Consider the following 15,517-nt stretch of genomic DNA (forward strand, 5'->3'; position numbering starts at 1 on the left):
GAGGCCAGAGCCAGGACGCGGACCTTGGGTTCCGGGCCCTTCCCGGACATGGCACTCAACACGCACAGTCCTGGGAGCTGGTCCCTGGCCTCCGGGAGGAAAGGCACAGAGCTCTCCAAAGGGCCCCGGGGAGACCTCGCTACAGACGAGCCTGTGCAACCATCAAACAAATTTGCTCAAGGATTACAGCCCGCAGGCGGCCCTGCCTGCTCCACACTGCCAATTATCCCGAACAGGCTGCAACATAATTGCCCCAGACCAAAGGTGACCTTTCGAGTCGAGGAGAAAAACTCCCTGGGAATTAACTCTGAGTGCACCCTCTGAGCACATACACCCCAAAGACCAGTACTGGTGGGGTCACTCCAGCCCGGGGGCCTTGCCTTGTCCTGCAGGCGCTAGAGGGCGAGTGGAAAGGCAGGTGTGGTGGGTTGGGCGTGCGTGTGCGTGTGAGCAGGTGTGTGTACATGCCTCTGTGCACAGGTTTGTGCGGTGTGCGTGCTTACTTGCGTTGGTGACTTTATCATCTTCCTGGGATTTCCCCGACTTAATTCATCCCTCGTGAATACAAAATCAGAAACACAAAATGAAATAATAAATTCACCGCCGGCTCTGCTTCTGAGGAGTGGGTGGGCTGCCCTTTGCAGGCTCTCCCGCACCGCACACAACTGCACACACACCACACGCAGCTGTGTGGAGGCGTCCATCCCTGCGGGCTCAGGTGGCCCCGGCAGACCCACCTGGTGGCTGGGCAGGGCCCCCAGGAGTTTGCTAGTCATCCTTGCAGCGGATCCTTTTGCTTGTTTTCCCCTCCCATTTATGGAGCTGGTTTCTGGGGCGGGGGGTCTACATTTGGACTTGGTAGCTCACAAGATGCCGCCTCATGAGGCTTGTGAGACCCCGAGATTGGTTGTGACTGGCCGTCCCTGCAGCAGGGAGCGGTGTCCCGCTGGCGTCCACATACGCTGGCTGCGTGGTCTTCGCCAACCTGACAGCTGAACGAAATGGCTTCCCTTGCTTGTTGGCTTTTATTTCGTGCCGGATGTCCCCAGAGGCGGGCCCCTCGGTGTCCACGGCGTCCAGGCCAGGGCCCTTGCTGGTTCCCCTGTGGGACTCTGCCGCACTCTGGAGTCGAGAAAACACTGTCCCTCTTGCTCGATGACTGAGGTGGACATGAGCACGCGGGGTCGCCATGCGGGCCAGAAATCAATGATGAAGTGTGCATTTTGCTTACTCAGGAGCAGTGCAGTTTAGACGCACCGTCCCAGCCAGATGCAGGCCTGTTTTTATAAATCTTTATGGGGTTTCTCTAATTTTGCATTTGAAATGTGTGACTGCGACATGTTTCCTGCGATCTCTAGCACTGAAGCTCCGGGAGCCGGGTTACCCCAACTGTATGCCCCCGGCAACCACCTGCCCACAGCAACGGAGTGGACTCCCGGCCTGCGGCTGGACGCGGGAAGGGCTTCCCTGTCAGTGTGCCCAGGGCCGCCCCGCTGGCCATCCAGGGAGAAGGGGATGCCATGTGGACACTGGGGCGAGGGGTGGCAACCCGTTCTGTGAGACGGGAATCCGGGCATTTAGGGCCTTTCTCGGTTTCCTTTTCTGAGTTTTCTGACATGGGCATGCTTGGTGTGTCATAGGACTTAAAAACCACAGTCACTTTTTAACCAGAATGGCAGTATTTAAAGAAATAGATATGGGGACGCTCAGTGAACATGAATCGCTTTTATGGTGATTCTGTAAGTGTCCACTGAGCCTGCTGACCACAGCCTTGGAGATACCCTGGGTCATGGGACGGGAGCGTTAAGGGGTCTGGGCCAGGGGCAGCCGGGAGGGGCCGTGGGTGCTGAGGGAGGCTGTGGTGTGGGTGAGGACAGTGCCCTTGCCGCCCGCCATGTGCTGGTCACCTCCTCTTGCCCCTGCAGGTTGCAAGACTGTGCACTATGACCTGGTCTTCCTCCTGGACACCTCCTCCAGCGTGGGCAAGGAGGACTTTGAGAAGGTCCGGCAGTGGGTGGCCAACTTGGTGGACACCTTCGAGGTGGGCCCTGACCACACCCGCGTGGGCGTCGTGCGCTACAGCGACCAGCCCAGCCTGGCCTTTGAGCTGGGCCGCTTCAGCTCCCGGGAGGCGGTCAAGGCGGCTGCGCGCCAGCTGGCCTTCCACGGCGGCAACACCAACACGGGCGATGCCCTGCGCTTCCTCACCCGCCACAGCTTCTCCCCGCAGGCCGGCGGCCGGCCCGGGGACCGCGCCTTCAAGCAGGTGGCCATCCTACTGACCGACGGCCGCAGCCAGGACCTGGTGCTGGACGCCGCGGCCGCTGCTCACCGGGCAGGCATCCGCATCTTCGCCGTGGGCGTCGGGGAGGCGCTGAAGGAGGAGCTGGCGGAGATGGCCTCGGAGCCCAAGGCCGCCCACGTCTTCCACGTGTCTGACTTCGACGCCATCGACAAGATCCGGGGCAAGCTGCGGCGGCGCCTGTGTGAGAGTGAGTGTGGGGTCCTGGCCACGTCGGGGGTGGGGGCAGGGGGCAGTGTTGCGTCGGGCACCACCACTGATAAAACAAAACGGGCGTCGTGGAGCAGGCTACACAATGCAGGATGCTGCCGAAGAGCAAGATCCTGGCCTCTTTATTGGTGGAAGAATTGTCCAGCCTCAGTTGTGAGGGGGCGGACAGAGAGAAAAGGGAGGGGGTGAAACTAGAGAAAAACGTGTTCTGTCATACTATCAATCCGAGAGTTCTGAGTCTGCTTCCAGGCGCTTCTCAGCTGCTTGAGGACCCGGTATTGTAATTGAGATGAAGCTCTGATCCGCCTCCTGGGCTCAGGGTTTCAATCTCATCAGCAAGGATCTCCACCGATCAGCTTCTGGGGTCCCCTGTCATACTTCAGTCCTCAGCCCCCCGGGCGTTCCCGATCTCACCTTGTGATGTATAAGTCGGAAACGTGTTTAATAAGCCTCGGTCCTCAGCCCCCCGGGCGTTCCTGTCGTGCTGCAAAGCCTTCCCAGGGTGATGAAGCTTTAAGTTCTTGGTTGATCTGAAAGGCACCTTGTAAGGTTGGGCTCCTGTGACCGGGCAGTTCCGACCTTGTGCAGGAATTCAGAGCCGCAGGTAACAAAATGGTGGCCGAACAGGCCGCTTAGGATTAGCAGACCCACAGTACAGGTCGGGGTAGGGGTGTCCACAGCCCCCAGCAGGGGTTCCCTGAGCACTATGGCATGAGCTCCTCAAGTGGCTGGTGACCCTGGTGGCCAGAGTCGCATCCTGGGCTCGGACCCGACACCATCACCAGGGTCCTGGCCTGTCCGCCTCCTCCAGGGAGGCAGAGGTGCCCAATAAACTGAAGGGGCCGGTTCCTTGGAGGCTGCTGGAATGTCTGGGCTGCGTCCTCTTGTCTGCAAGGGGAGTGTCTGCTGGTCTCGGCTGAATCGGAGCCAGCGATGCATGCGCTAGTGCGAGCAGGTGGCGGGATCAGGTCCTCTTCCCTCCCTGGGCCTGCGGGGGGAGAACCCTAAGAAAATGGGCATCCTGCACGTATTGGAACTACCTGGCCAGAGTCGGCTGGCATCCAGGGGTCAGGTGCTGTGGGCCTGGCGGCTCTGATGAGCCCGGGCTCTGAGTATTTGTTTGGAATCTTTTGATTGTGTCGGGAGGGGCAGAAGGAAGGGCAGGAGGACGCAGGATCTTGGGGCTCAGACCCTGAAAGATGACCTCCGGGACTCCAAGGGGGTCCCTCCGAGGACAGCCCCCTCTCCGAGTTGGCTGTGGGGGCAGCTGAGGTTACTGCAGGTGACTACAGCCAGGCCTGCTCCCCCAGAGGCCACGCTGGGGGCCGACAGTCTGTGTTGAAAGGAGTGTGAGCCGCAGGACGACGGGGTGGCTCGGGGATCGGGGGGACACAGCGCAGCTGTCTGGCCCACATGGCCGAGGCGGGTCGGGGTGTGGCTGGTTCTGTCCCGTTGTCACAAGAGGTGGAGTCACTGGGACGTGGCGCCCAGTTTATAAGACCGCGGGCCTGGGTAGATCGGCCTCAGCAGCCACCTGTGTGCCCCGGGATGCGGGTTTCACCCTCTCTGACCTGCATCCGAAGCGGGTGACACCGCCCACACCCCGGGCACTGGGAACCCCACCCTGTGGCTCGAAGGGGTCAGAGGCCAGCGGCCTCAATCAGTGACCCTGGGCTCTCGTACTCTCCGGGTCCAGGTTCTTCGTTCCGGGTGTTAGCTCTGCTCTTGTCGCCGGGGTCCTGGCAGGGAACAGCTTTCACAGAGACACAGGGGCAGGTCTGCTCAGAAAGGGCCCAGGTCAGTGAGGGAGGCTGAGGCCCTGGGACGAGTGGGGACAGCAGCTGACTGGAGGGACGGAGTGTTACAGGCGCCGCGGGTGAGGGCACAGCTGCCACCCACCCATGACCCGGAGGGAGCAGGAAGTTGCCACTTTCCCGCCAACCCCGCCTGACGTGGGGCCCAGGCGGCCAGCCTCCCGGGCTCAGAGCGGGCGAGGAGACCCTGGGGCCGGTGAGCTGGGCCCTGCTGAGGTGCTGAGACCGCTGTCCTAGCCCCCAGGGCCTGCAGGCCTGGACTCGGAGTAGGCTGCGGGTCATGCCTCGCCACGGATGAGGAGCTGCTATTTGGGGCCCAAACCACCTAACCCTGTTAAGCCCTGGGGCTGGGGTTCGTTCCCGCCCCACAGCCTCAAGGAAAGTGGTGTGATCCGGGCGGGCGAGTTGGGGGCTGTAAGAGAGAAGGGGATGCCGAGTCGGCCGGCCCAGGCCACTGCATGTCCACGTGTCTCCCAGGCCCTCAGGGCCGCCAGCGCCAGGCTTCCCCAGATGCGCCAGTGACGTCCGCGTCCGAAGCCTCTGCAGGAACCGCTTTCGTCAATACAGCTGTCAGCTGACGAGGCCTGCTCTGTTCTGGTGACAAACAAAACAAACCCCGAGCTTCAGTCAGAAGCAAAATAACAACAAAATAGCCCTCAGGGACATGGGGAGCAGCGTGTAGTGAGGGTAAATCAAGGAGCCTGGCCAAGTCCAAACAAACAGAAATCCCTCGGCCGGGGAGGGAGCCGGGCGGCCTCGCGGCCCCATCGAGAGCTGCTGTGAGCAGCCACGGCGTGTGGGAGGCTGGGGATCGCAGACATTCAATATGGAGGTTTGGGACGGTCAGTGCTCCTGCCCAGCACTCCTTTCCTTCTTCCAACAGCCACACGTCGTGTCGCATCAGTCATCAGACTCAATTCAGTCCCTTCATTTAGCTTCAACAACACGCCCTGCATTGTGGTGAGCGCTGACTCAATCCAGCCCACTCTCGCGGTCATTCAGCAACTCAGCCGTGCGCCCAGCACCTCTGATCCACCTGACCCCGCCTTCATGCCCCTTCAACCACCCAACTGTGCCTTGTCGGAACCGCCGACTTAATTCAGTCATTCATTCATCACCAGGTTTAATAACCCAACCATGTGTCTTGGTAACCGTTCCTTCTTTCCTTCAACAACTGCCCATTACGCGGGTCCCCTGCACACCTGCTACTCAGAATGCAGGGCTGTTGCGTGGCGCCCATGTTGACCTGGAGAAGCTTTTGTCCCCAGGAGAGCAGCAGGTGAGCACAGTCTGGAGGGTGCACGTAAGCGAGTGTGAATGCCTGGGCGCTGTCTTCGCACACGGAATATAAACTTCCTGAGGGCAAAGTCTGCGCCTTGTGACGGGAACAAGCTCAGATGGAGGAGGAGCTGCCTGCACTTTGTTTAAAGTGACCTTTAAACAAGGTCACTTGTGCAGGAGACCCGCGTAATGGGTAGTGATTCTGCACTTGAGGCGTGATGTGGTGTGAGAAGTGCTTGTGCAAGACTTACTCCCCCGTGAGAATAGGAATACGCAGCAAATCCCTCTTCCTTCCCCCTCCTTTTTTGATGCTGAGTTGAGGTCCCTCTGCTCCCCAAGCCCTTCCGTTCATCCAAGCTGGCTACAGAGGGAGGAAGGGCAGCCCTGCAGGACAGCAGGTTCCCTGGGGCTCCCCTCCAGAGGGGACGCTGAATCCCAGGGCAGTGCACAGGAAGTCAGGGGCCGGAGTTTGGGCTGGGGTGCAGCGGCCCTCCCTCAATGCTCAGGCAGTGCAGGTGGTTGTCTGGGAGCAGCCAGGCTGTCTGGTCTGAAAACTCAGCTGACAGTGTCCATGTGAGCAGAAGAAGGGGTGCAGCGGGAGCAGGAAGGGCCTGGGGTTCACCAGAACTTCTGCGTGGGCACTGCAGAGGCCTCACCTTTGCTCCAAGGCTCTGGGGCCCCCAGGGGCCTGCCCTGTCCTCTGCCCCAGGCCTCACTTGAGCACACTGCCAGGAGCGTCTGTGATCCTGGCTGCACGTCGGCCTCCGGTGTCAGGCTTCAGAGAGAAGGCCGTGCCGCTCAGTGATTTTCCTCACGTGGTCGGTCGCACCCAGGCTTCTGCCCACTGCTGGTGTGGGCTTGTGCAGTGACCTGTGCTGGACTGGGCGTGACACTGCTCCTCGCGTCCTGGTGGTGCCTGGCTTGGATTTGTTCTGTGGGGATAAGGCTAAGGCCTGGGACTCCCTGCTCCCTGGAGCCCAGGCCCCCAGAGCTTCCAGGTCTGTGACACGGTTGGTGATGCTCTCTCAGGCCATGGTGGTGTGGAGGCCACACCAAAGCCTGCGTGGGTTTTCTGATTCTTCCATTTGATCATGGCTGCGCGAGGCACAGGGGCTGAGCACTTGTCCAGGTTCCCAGGGAACAGGTGTCACGGACACTCCTCCTGCGGTGCTGACTCAGCTGCCCGAGCCTCTTTGTCCCTTTGGGGTCTGCTGTGCCAGCCATGGACTGCTCATTACTGACCCTGCCTGTGCCATCTCAGGCCTGGCTCAGACATGGTGGCCAGGGGCTGCTCGTGGACTGAGTGAGCAGGTCACAGAACCCCTAGTATGTGCAGGAGAGCGAGTGTCTGTGGCCTCAAGAGCAGTGGTTGGACCGTAAGACCCGGCCATGGTCGTGGCAGGGCCATCTCCGGCGTCCTGAAGCCCCGTGGCCTCTTCCAGCGGCCCTAAAAGAGGGCGTGGAACTCACTGCCTTCTGGCCTTGGGTCCCCAGGGAAGCGCCTCCGGCGCTCCATATCAACTCCTGCCTCTCTGTGGGCAGGTTCCCGGGGGTTCAGTCCGAGGCTGAGGACAGCCCAGCCCCAGAGCAGCGCTGTAATTGAGAGCTTTCTCCACCCCAGGCCCCGCCGCGGCCACAAGCAGCCTTTATATAGCTTATCGGCTGCCTCAGCGAGCTGTGGAATGCCGCAGTGGCCTCCGCCTGTGTCTATTCTGGGGACACTCTGGGGGGTCCTCACTCCCTCCCCGGGGCTCGGGCACTTCTTTGACGATTGGGCAGAGATGGAACCAGGGATTAGCGGGAGGAAGGGACCCCTCCCATGCTAAGTGGGGCTGGGACACGGGCGCTTGGCCGCCCCTGCCCGTCTCTGTTCATGCTCAGCCCCATGCTGCCCACGGGCCACTCCCGCTCCGGGCTCACTTGCCAATGTGTGGGGGCAGACGCGATGGACAGAGGGGTGAGAGAGAGGAGGAGACAGATCTGAGAGGGGCCGTGGGGGAGGGGGAAGGGAGAAAGAGGGGAGACAGACCAGAGTGGGTTTAGACGAGGCAGGTATGTGGACAGGCAGAGACAGTCAGGTGTGGGACGCATGGTGAGGGGGCTCTGGGGGGTACAGATTGCTCCCCTGTTCACACGGGTCTCCCGGGAGAGCTGTTGCATCCACACCCCATCTCTGCGTTTTGACCTGTGTGTGCCTCTGCTGGTCTCTGGGGCCCATGGCCAGCGGTAGGGCAAGATGTCCAGATGCTTTGTGGGGCGCTACTGGGCTGAGTCAGGGGTGGCCCTGCTCTCCTGTCACTTCTGAATGAATCATTAGCTTCACTTTTCTGCTTCGTTCCCTTGTCCTGTGACACATTTTCAGCAAACAGCACAGCTTGTTTGTGGTTGGGAATGGGCTGGACGGGCCTTTGTGGCCTCCTGGAGCGGCGGGTGTTTCAGGACCCTACCTAAGACCATGCCTGCCTGCCTGCCTGTTCGTCTGTCTGTCTGCCCGTCTGTCTGTGTGTCTCCCTGGGCTGTTGTTGTAAGCACAGTTGGGGTCGCAACCCTGCTCACCTCACAGGACCCCCTGGTGAAGGACACTTCAGTCACCTGCTTTGGGATCCACCTTCCGGAAGGAAAGGGAGATAAAGGTGCCCACGCCACGGTGACTGAACAGTGACAGGTGACTTGAAGAAAACGAAGCAGGTGCCGTGACCGCGTGAGGGCCCGAGGGGTAGGCCTCTGAGAAACGCTGCGTGGAGCGTGGAGTGGCGTGGGGCGGCCAGCGTGTCGGTGTTTGTGGGCACTGAGCCTCAGCAGAGGCAGCAGCGGGCAAAGGGCCTGCAGTGCATGGACCTTGGGGGCAGGCCAGGAGCGGGGTGACCAGGCTGGCTGCTGCAGGCACTAGGCCCTGGGACCCTCTGTCGCGAGGTCGTGTAGGAGGCTGGCGAAGGCTCGGCCACGTCTCCCCTCGGCCAGGCAGAGACACCCCACCATCATCTGTCCCCTGGAGACCTCAGCCACCAAACACACATCTCAGACACACACACACCTCAGATACCACAACACACCTCAGACACACACACACCCCTCAGACACCACACACACCCCTCAGACACCACACACACCCCTCAGACACCACACACACCCCTCAGACACCACACACACCTCAGACACTACACACACCCCTCAGAAGACACCACACACACCTCAGACACACACACACACCCCTCAGACATCCCACACACCCCTCAGACACCACACACACCCCTCAGACACCACACACACCTCAGACACTACACACACACACCTCAGATACCACACACCCCTCAGACACCACACACCCCTCAGACACTACACACACCCCTCAGACACCACACACACCCCTCAGACACCACACACACCTCAGACACTACACACACCTCAGACACTACACACACCCCTCAGACACACACACACCCCTCAGACACCACACACACCTCAGATACCACACACACCTCAGACACCACACACACCTCTCAGACACCACACACACTCCTCAGACACCACACACACCCCTCAGACACCACACACACCTCAGACACCACACACACCCCTCAGACACTACACACACCCCTCAGACACACACACACCCCTCAGACACCACACACACCTCAGATACCACACACACCTCAGACACCACACACACCTCTCAGACACCACACACACCCCTCAGACACCACACACACCCCTCAGACACCACACACACCTCAGACACCACACACACCCCTCAGACACCACACACACCCCTCAGAAGACACCACACACACCTCAGACACTACACACACCCCTCAGACACCACACACACCCCTCAGACACACACACCCCTCAGACACCACACACACCTCAGATACCACACACACCTCAGACACCACACACCCCCCTCAGACACCACACACATCCCTCAGACAATACACACACTTCGGACACTACACACACCCCTCAGACACCACACACACGTCAGACACTACACACACTCCTCAGATACCACACACACCTCAGACACTACACACACCCCTCAGACACACACACACCCCTCAGACACCACACACCTCAGATACCACACACACCTCAGACACCACACACACCCCTCAGACACCACACACACCCCTCAGACACCACACACCCCTCAGACACCACACACACCCCTCAGACACCACACACACCCCTCAGAAGACACCACACACACCTCAGACACTACACACACCCCTCAGACACTACACACACCCCTCAGACACACACACCCCTCAGACACCACACACACCTCAGATACCACACACACCTCAGACACCACACAACCCCCTCAGACACCACACACACCCCTCAGACAATACACACACTTCGGACACTACACACACCCCTCAGACACCACACACACGTCAGACACTACACACACTCCTCAAATACCACACACACCTCAGACACTACACACACTCCTCAGATACCACACATACCTCAGACACAAACACACCTCAGACACTACACACACTCCTCAGATACCACACATACCTCAGACACAAACACACCTCAGACACATACACACACCTCACACACCATTCACACACCTCACACACCATACACACAGCACACATCAGACACACCACATTCCTACTTCATACTCACATTCCACACACACAGCTCATACATGCACACACCCCACACACAGCACAAACACCACAGACACATATACTATACACAAATCACCATCCACACACCATGCCTGGCACAGGCACATCCTTGCACACCATTAACTCAGGCGTCACTCACATGCACCATATTCACACTCAGCACAAACATGCATTATGTAGACCAACCACCGCCCTCCGCGCATAAACTGTACCGTAAGCCTTACCCATCACCCCCACCCTCCATTCCACGTAGACGCACAGCACACACTTGTCTTCAGACCCCCTCCCCCCACACACACACTTGGGTGCTGCTGGGGCCGGGCTGGGAGGGCCAGCGAGCATCCGCTGCGGCTTTGGGGCCTCCACGTGGACGGCTGTGGCTTGGCCCTCGGCGGTGTCAGCTTCCAGGAGCAGCAGGCCAGGTCCTGCCCGCCCAGAGGTCACTGGGAGTTCCTCCTGGAAACTGTCACGGTTGGGGTCCCTCCTGGAAACGGCCCACAGGTTATTCATGCCCATTATGTGCTGCAAAGGTTATTAGAAAATTACTGGACGTGATTGAAAAATCCATCTTTCCTCCTTAATTGTATACGTCAGGGAGAAGGAACAGTCTCTGTCTCTGCCCCGCCAGGCCCACGCCTGGACATGACCCCTTCCCTGCGGCCTCCCGTCTCCACCTGAGCCCGGAGCCCCAGCAGCCACCCGTGCCTGTGCCCCGCAGACGTGGCCGCGTCTCCCCTGCACGGGGCATGACCACCCCGGCCCTCAGCCCCCCGCTCTCCAGAGCCTGCGTCGCGCCCTGCGTGGGAATGGGCTGCCGGCCTGGAGGGGCACTGGGGCTCCCTGTGCTGAGCGCCAGGCGGCCCTCAGCCTGGCCTGCAGTCCTCCCAGGAGAAGTGCAGGTGCCAGCGAGGCGGGCAGGCGGCAGAGGACGGGCCGGGGAGCCATGGCGCCAGCCCCCCTGCCTGCTCACCCTCGGAGAAGCCGCCAGCCAGGCGTGACCTCATTCTGACCCTCTCTCCATGGACAAAAAGGGGGACAGGCACCCTGTCTGGAGAGGGGCGGACACGGAGGGGTCGGCTGCGGGGTCGCTGGCAGTGATGGGCCAGCACCTGCTGTCCACGCGCCATGTTCCTGTACCCTCTGCATTCCATATGCTTCCTCTGCCTGTCATTGAGGGGTTTCCCGGGCATCCTTAAATTCTGCCCAGGCCTCGGCAGGAATTCCTGCCCTAGTGGGAGTAGAAGGCGTGCTAAGGCCAGGCAGGAGTCCGCATCCTCCCTAGCCGCTGCCCCCTGTGGGGCCTTGGGTGGCCAGCACTGGGTCCCTGGTGCCACCTGCCGGGAGGGAGAGCACCATCCACTGGGCGAGACCCGCTCCCACGGGCACTGCGTCTTGCCAAGTGCCCCAGCTCGGGGAGGGGACTGCACATTCACATGGTGATTTTACTTCCAGTGGCGGGAGAAGGTGCGTTCTTGTTCTGCGCTCACCCTCACCGGGACCCCGGGCCTGTGCGTCGAAGCTTCAGGGAAAGGCTTGGGCTCTGGGTGCACCTGCTGGGCAGAGTGGGAGGATGAGACCCCGAATGAGGCTCACTCTTTCAGGGTCATGTGATGTCAGGGGGCACCTGCACCACGGACTCCTCACCCGGAGGCCCTGGGCTGCTGCAGAAGGGATGTTCGGGAACATAAGGCTGGTACCCCAGAGCTGCGTGAGGCCAGCCAGGGTCCAGGTGAGGACGGAGACGTGAGCAGGAGCCCAGGGACCCGGGGGTGCTCGGGGCGTGGACATGGGGCTGAGCCAGGAAGTAGACTGGCAGGGCACACAGGGAGACCCCGAGAGATGGGGGCGTCTCCTGAGAACACGGGCTCGCGGCAGGGCTGGGGTGAGTGGAGGCAGGCTGGAAGTCAGGAACTGGGGAGGCGCCAGCCGGAGCCCGCAGGCATGTAGTCACGCTCTCGCGAGGCCGGAAGATCAGGCAGCTCGTGGTGAACCTGGAGCCTGGCTGCTTCTCGCTGCCGGTGGGGGGCAGCAGGGGGGGTAGCTGGTCCAGGCTGCAGGTGGGGTCTGGGAGTGCAGCCCCGGTGGATGCTCTGGGTAGAGGCATGCAGAGACCCCAGGCCCCAGCCCCTCTCCAGTGCCAGCTCTGCCGTCACCAGCCGCTGTGTCCAGAGGAGGGCGGGGAGGCCACGCCAGCTGTTCCTCCCTGACATCTGGCTGTGATTTCCCGCCAGCCTCACCAAAGTGCCGCAGGAATGCGGCCAGGCGTTCCAGGAAGCCACCTCCATACTCAGGGGACTGGAGCTAACAAGGGGCCGGACTGGCAGCCCTGCCCCTGCCCTGGGACCTGGGAGCCTGTGGCGGGATCCCGGGTGCCCTCTGCTCCCACGAGGCTTCAGGGCCCAGGCTGGCACCCATTCCCGGCTTTCCTGGGCTCTGGCCTCTGGCCCTGTGGCCAAATCTGGGGACATGACCCTGAGTCTGGACACAGAAGCGGCTGATCCCAGGCCACAAGCTGATGGAGAGACTGTGGCCAGGACTGGAAGCAGCAAATAGAACCTTATCTTGTGTGCCCATCTGTCCGAGAGCCAAGGGGCGGGGAGGTGGGTGGAGGCTGCAAAGTCCCCTGCTTGGAGGCCTGTGGGGCTTGGTCAGTCATCCTTTTTTTTTCTTTTTTTTTTGAAGATTTATTTATGCACACAAGAGCTGGGGTGCAGGCCAGAGGTGCAGGTGGTGAGAGGATTCACCAGAGACAGAGTGGGGAACAGAACAGGCAGATTGACCAAAGTACACTGCTGAGGGGAGCAGCGGGAGAGACAGGAGAGGTCTGCTGCGCCATGTGGGTTTCTCCCTGGCCGGCCGGGGATCGAACTCGTGCTGCAGAGGCTGCGGACAGCTTCATAGGCTGCGTCTTAACCCTTGCGCCACTAGGGAGGCCCCCATCCTTTGTTTTTTCAAAACTGGGGAGGAGATGGTTTGTCCCAGCGGCTGCTGTGGACACCAGGCCTTCTGGGGCCTTCTCCACACTGTGTTTCTGGTCTACCTCTCACCTGCCCTGCGGGAGGTCTCACCATGCTCCCTTGTACCTGAGTCCCATCCTTTGGGCTCCATGGAGCAAAGTGAACCCCTCTCTGAAGGGGCCCTCTCAGGCCGAGCAGCTGTCTCTACCTGTCCCCACTGGGTGCTTCTGACCTGCCCCACCCCATCCACTGTCAAGAGTGTGGGAAGCAGGGCGTGCAAGGCCCCTCACCCATGGTTGGCCCCTGCAGCCCATAGGTGGCACTGGGGCAGATGCGGAGAAGCTGAGAGGATTCACAGGCGTGGCTGCTGAGGTTGGGGGTGCCCACCCCTGGGGCGATTCAGAAACAGCTGCTGCTGGGCAGTGAGTAGACACAGGCTTGCTTTGAGCAGGGAGTTTCCCAGGTGGCTTTGAGGCTGCAGGGCCCTGGCGGGAAGCCCCATGGTGGGGGTCTGTGAAACTCCCTGATGATGGCACCACGACGATCCCCGCCCAGCCGGCCCTTCAGCGTCTCCGCTCAGGTGTTGCCCATGTGAGTGCAGGACCTTTCTGTGCCCGGAGCTGTGAAGGCAGTGAACAGTTGAACTTGACACAGCGGAGCAAAGACCAGCTCACCTGGGGAGGGACAGGCCTCCCATGTGGTCCTTGGGTTCTAGCACGCGGGTGGAGGGCTTCCTCCCAGGCCAGGGTGAGTGGAGGCAGGCGGGGGTGCAGGTGGGGGGCTGAAGGCTAAGCAGGGCCTCAGCTTGAGGAGGAGGGGAGTCTGGGCAGCAGAGATGCGAGGAGGCTGTCTCGGCCACTCTGTGCTCCCAGCCCTTGCGTGTCCGGTTCCCGTGCACAGGCCGCCGGGGGTGCTGGAGGACAGCGAGCCTGACCTGCCAGCCGCCTGTCGGTGTGCCCTGCAGCTGGCTCCATGCCTGGCGCGTGGCTGGAGCGCTATAGATGCTCTAGTTTGAGCAGATGAGTTAAGGCGGAGATAAATAGATCATTACCTGAGATGTGGAAATAGCCTGGTGCACACGGCCATGGTCACAGACTAGGAGGTACTTTGGACGCCAACTCCACCTCCTGCCAGCAGCTGCGCCCTGAGGCCTCCCCCCAGGGAGCCTGCCGGAGGGTATTCCGGGCACCATTTGTCCTGACTTCGCTATAAATTGCCTTTTGTGCCTATTGAATGTGCAAGGCTTGGCGATGTCCCCAGCGGGGCTTGGCGGGTTGTTTTGGGAACGAGTCCTTAGAATGGTTTGGCCAAGGTCTAACGTCTTGGGAGAGTCTGCCTCTCTCTGCGTTCATGGTCTTCCACTGTCTTTGCCCATCCCAGGTGAGGAACCAGGCTCAGCCCTCGGCTTATTTTCGGAGACCCGGCTGGGCGGCCCTGCCCACTAGGAGCGCCAGCTCTCAGCCCGCAGAGGTTAGCTCAGCACGGACGACAGAACCTTCTGAGTCAACCCAGTTTAGATGGTGCATGAGCGGGGCAGTCTGGTGGGCTCCCAGAGCTCAGCCTCGGGGCGCTCCCCTGCGGCAGGCCCCCGGCCTGGGGACATGGATGACATTGCACCACCGCCTCTCACGGGTTTGGTCCTGGCAGCCCAGCGCTGTTTCCCAAAGAACCCGTTCCGTGGGGCTCCTCAGACCTCCTGGTGCCTTTGAGGATAAACACTAAAAATACCTCTCTGGAGTCTGGGAAGATCGTGTGTCTGCCCTCGCTGCTCGGGGTGGGGGACCAGCAACTCAGCAACTAGGAAAATCGGGCCACTCCGTGGAGCTGACGGGGGTGCCTGCAGATGAGATGAGGATGACAGCAGGAAACCAGATGCCGGGTCGGCATGGCGGCCGCTGCGCTGACTTGTCTCACGTTGAAGAGAGGGTGTTCTGCGCCGGTCCCCAGGCTCCGGCCCAGTCCCCGAGGCCGCCCTGGACAGGGTGTGCTGGGCATGGGCTCCTGGTCGCAGACACTCACCCCAGACACACAGAATCAGAGACTTGTCCCAGCCGCCCGCTCACCCAGAAGTGGGGTCATCCCTTGCGCCCTGGACTTTGAAGGTCAAAGTTGGGGCTCTTGCTGGGATTTTTGGTGCAATGAAGGAGACTCTTTTCCTCCCAAATTTGGTTGGAAGTGGGGAGTCATGAAGCAGAGAAGACATCCTGCTGTGTGACGAGCTCCGCTGCCTGCGTACAGCGGGCACTGGGTGCTGCTGGGATTCGCTTCTTCCCGGGTTGTGCCTGCAGCCCCTGGGGTGGCAGC

General features: G+C 60.8%; 1 protein-coding gene and 1 long non-coding RNA gene across 3 annotated transcripts in view; one reads left to right on the forward strand and one right to left on the reverse strand.

Moving 5' to 3' along the window:
- The window catches only part of COL22A1 (collagen type XXII alpha 1 chain), a 155,960-nt gene that overhangs the window by 12,414 nt on the left and 128,029 nt on the right, over nt 1–15,517 (forward strand). For both annotated transcript variants that reach the window (XM_037500558.2, XM_054691957.1), the window contains exon 3: nt 1,926–2,492. In XM_037500558.2, the coding sequence (XP_037356455.1) occupies nt 1,926–2,492 (567 nt within the window). The remainder of the gene's footprint in view (nt 1–1,925; nt 2,493–15,517) is intronic.
- Nucleotides 1–15,517, reverse strand: part of LOC119236679 (uncharacterized) — a 119,420-nt gene that overhangs the window by 11,036 nt on the left and 92,867 nt on the right. The gene's annotated exons all lie outside the window — the stretch shown is intronic.

Source organism: Talpa occidentalis, unplaced genomic scaffold, assembly GCF_014898055.3.
Source record: "Talpa occidentalis isolate TD23 unplaced genomic scaffold, MPIMG_talOcc4v2.1, whole genome shotgun sequence".
Taxonomy (NCBI): domain Eukaryota; kingdom Metazoa; phylum Chordata; class Mammalia; order Eulipotyphla; family Talpidae; genus Talpa; species Talpa occidentalis.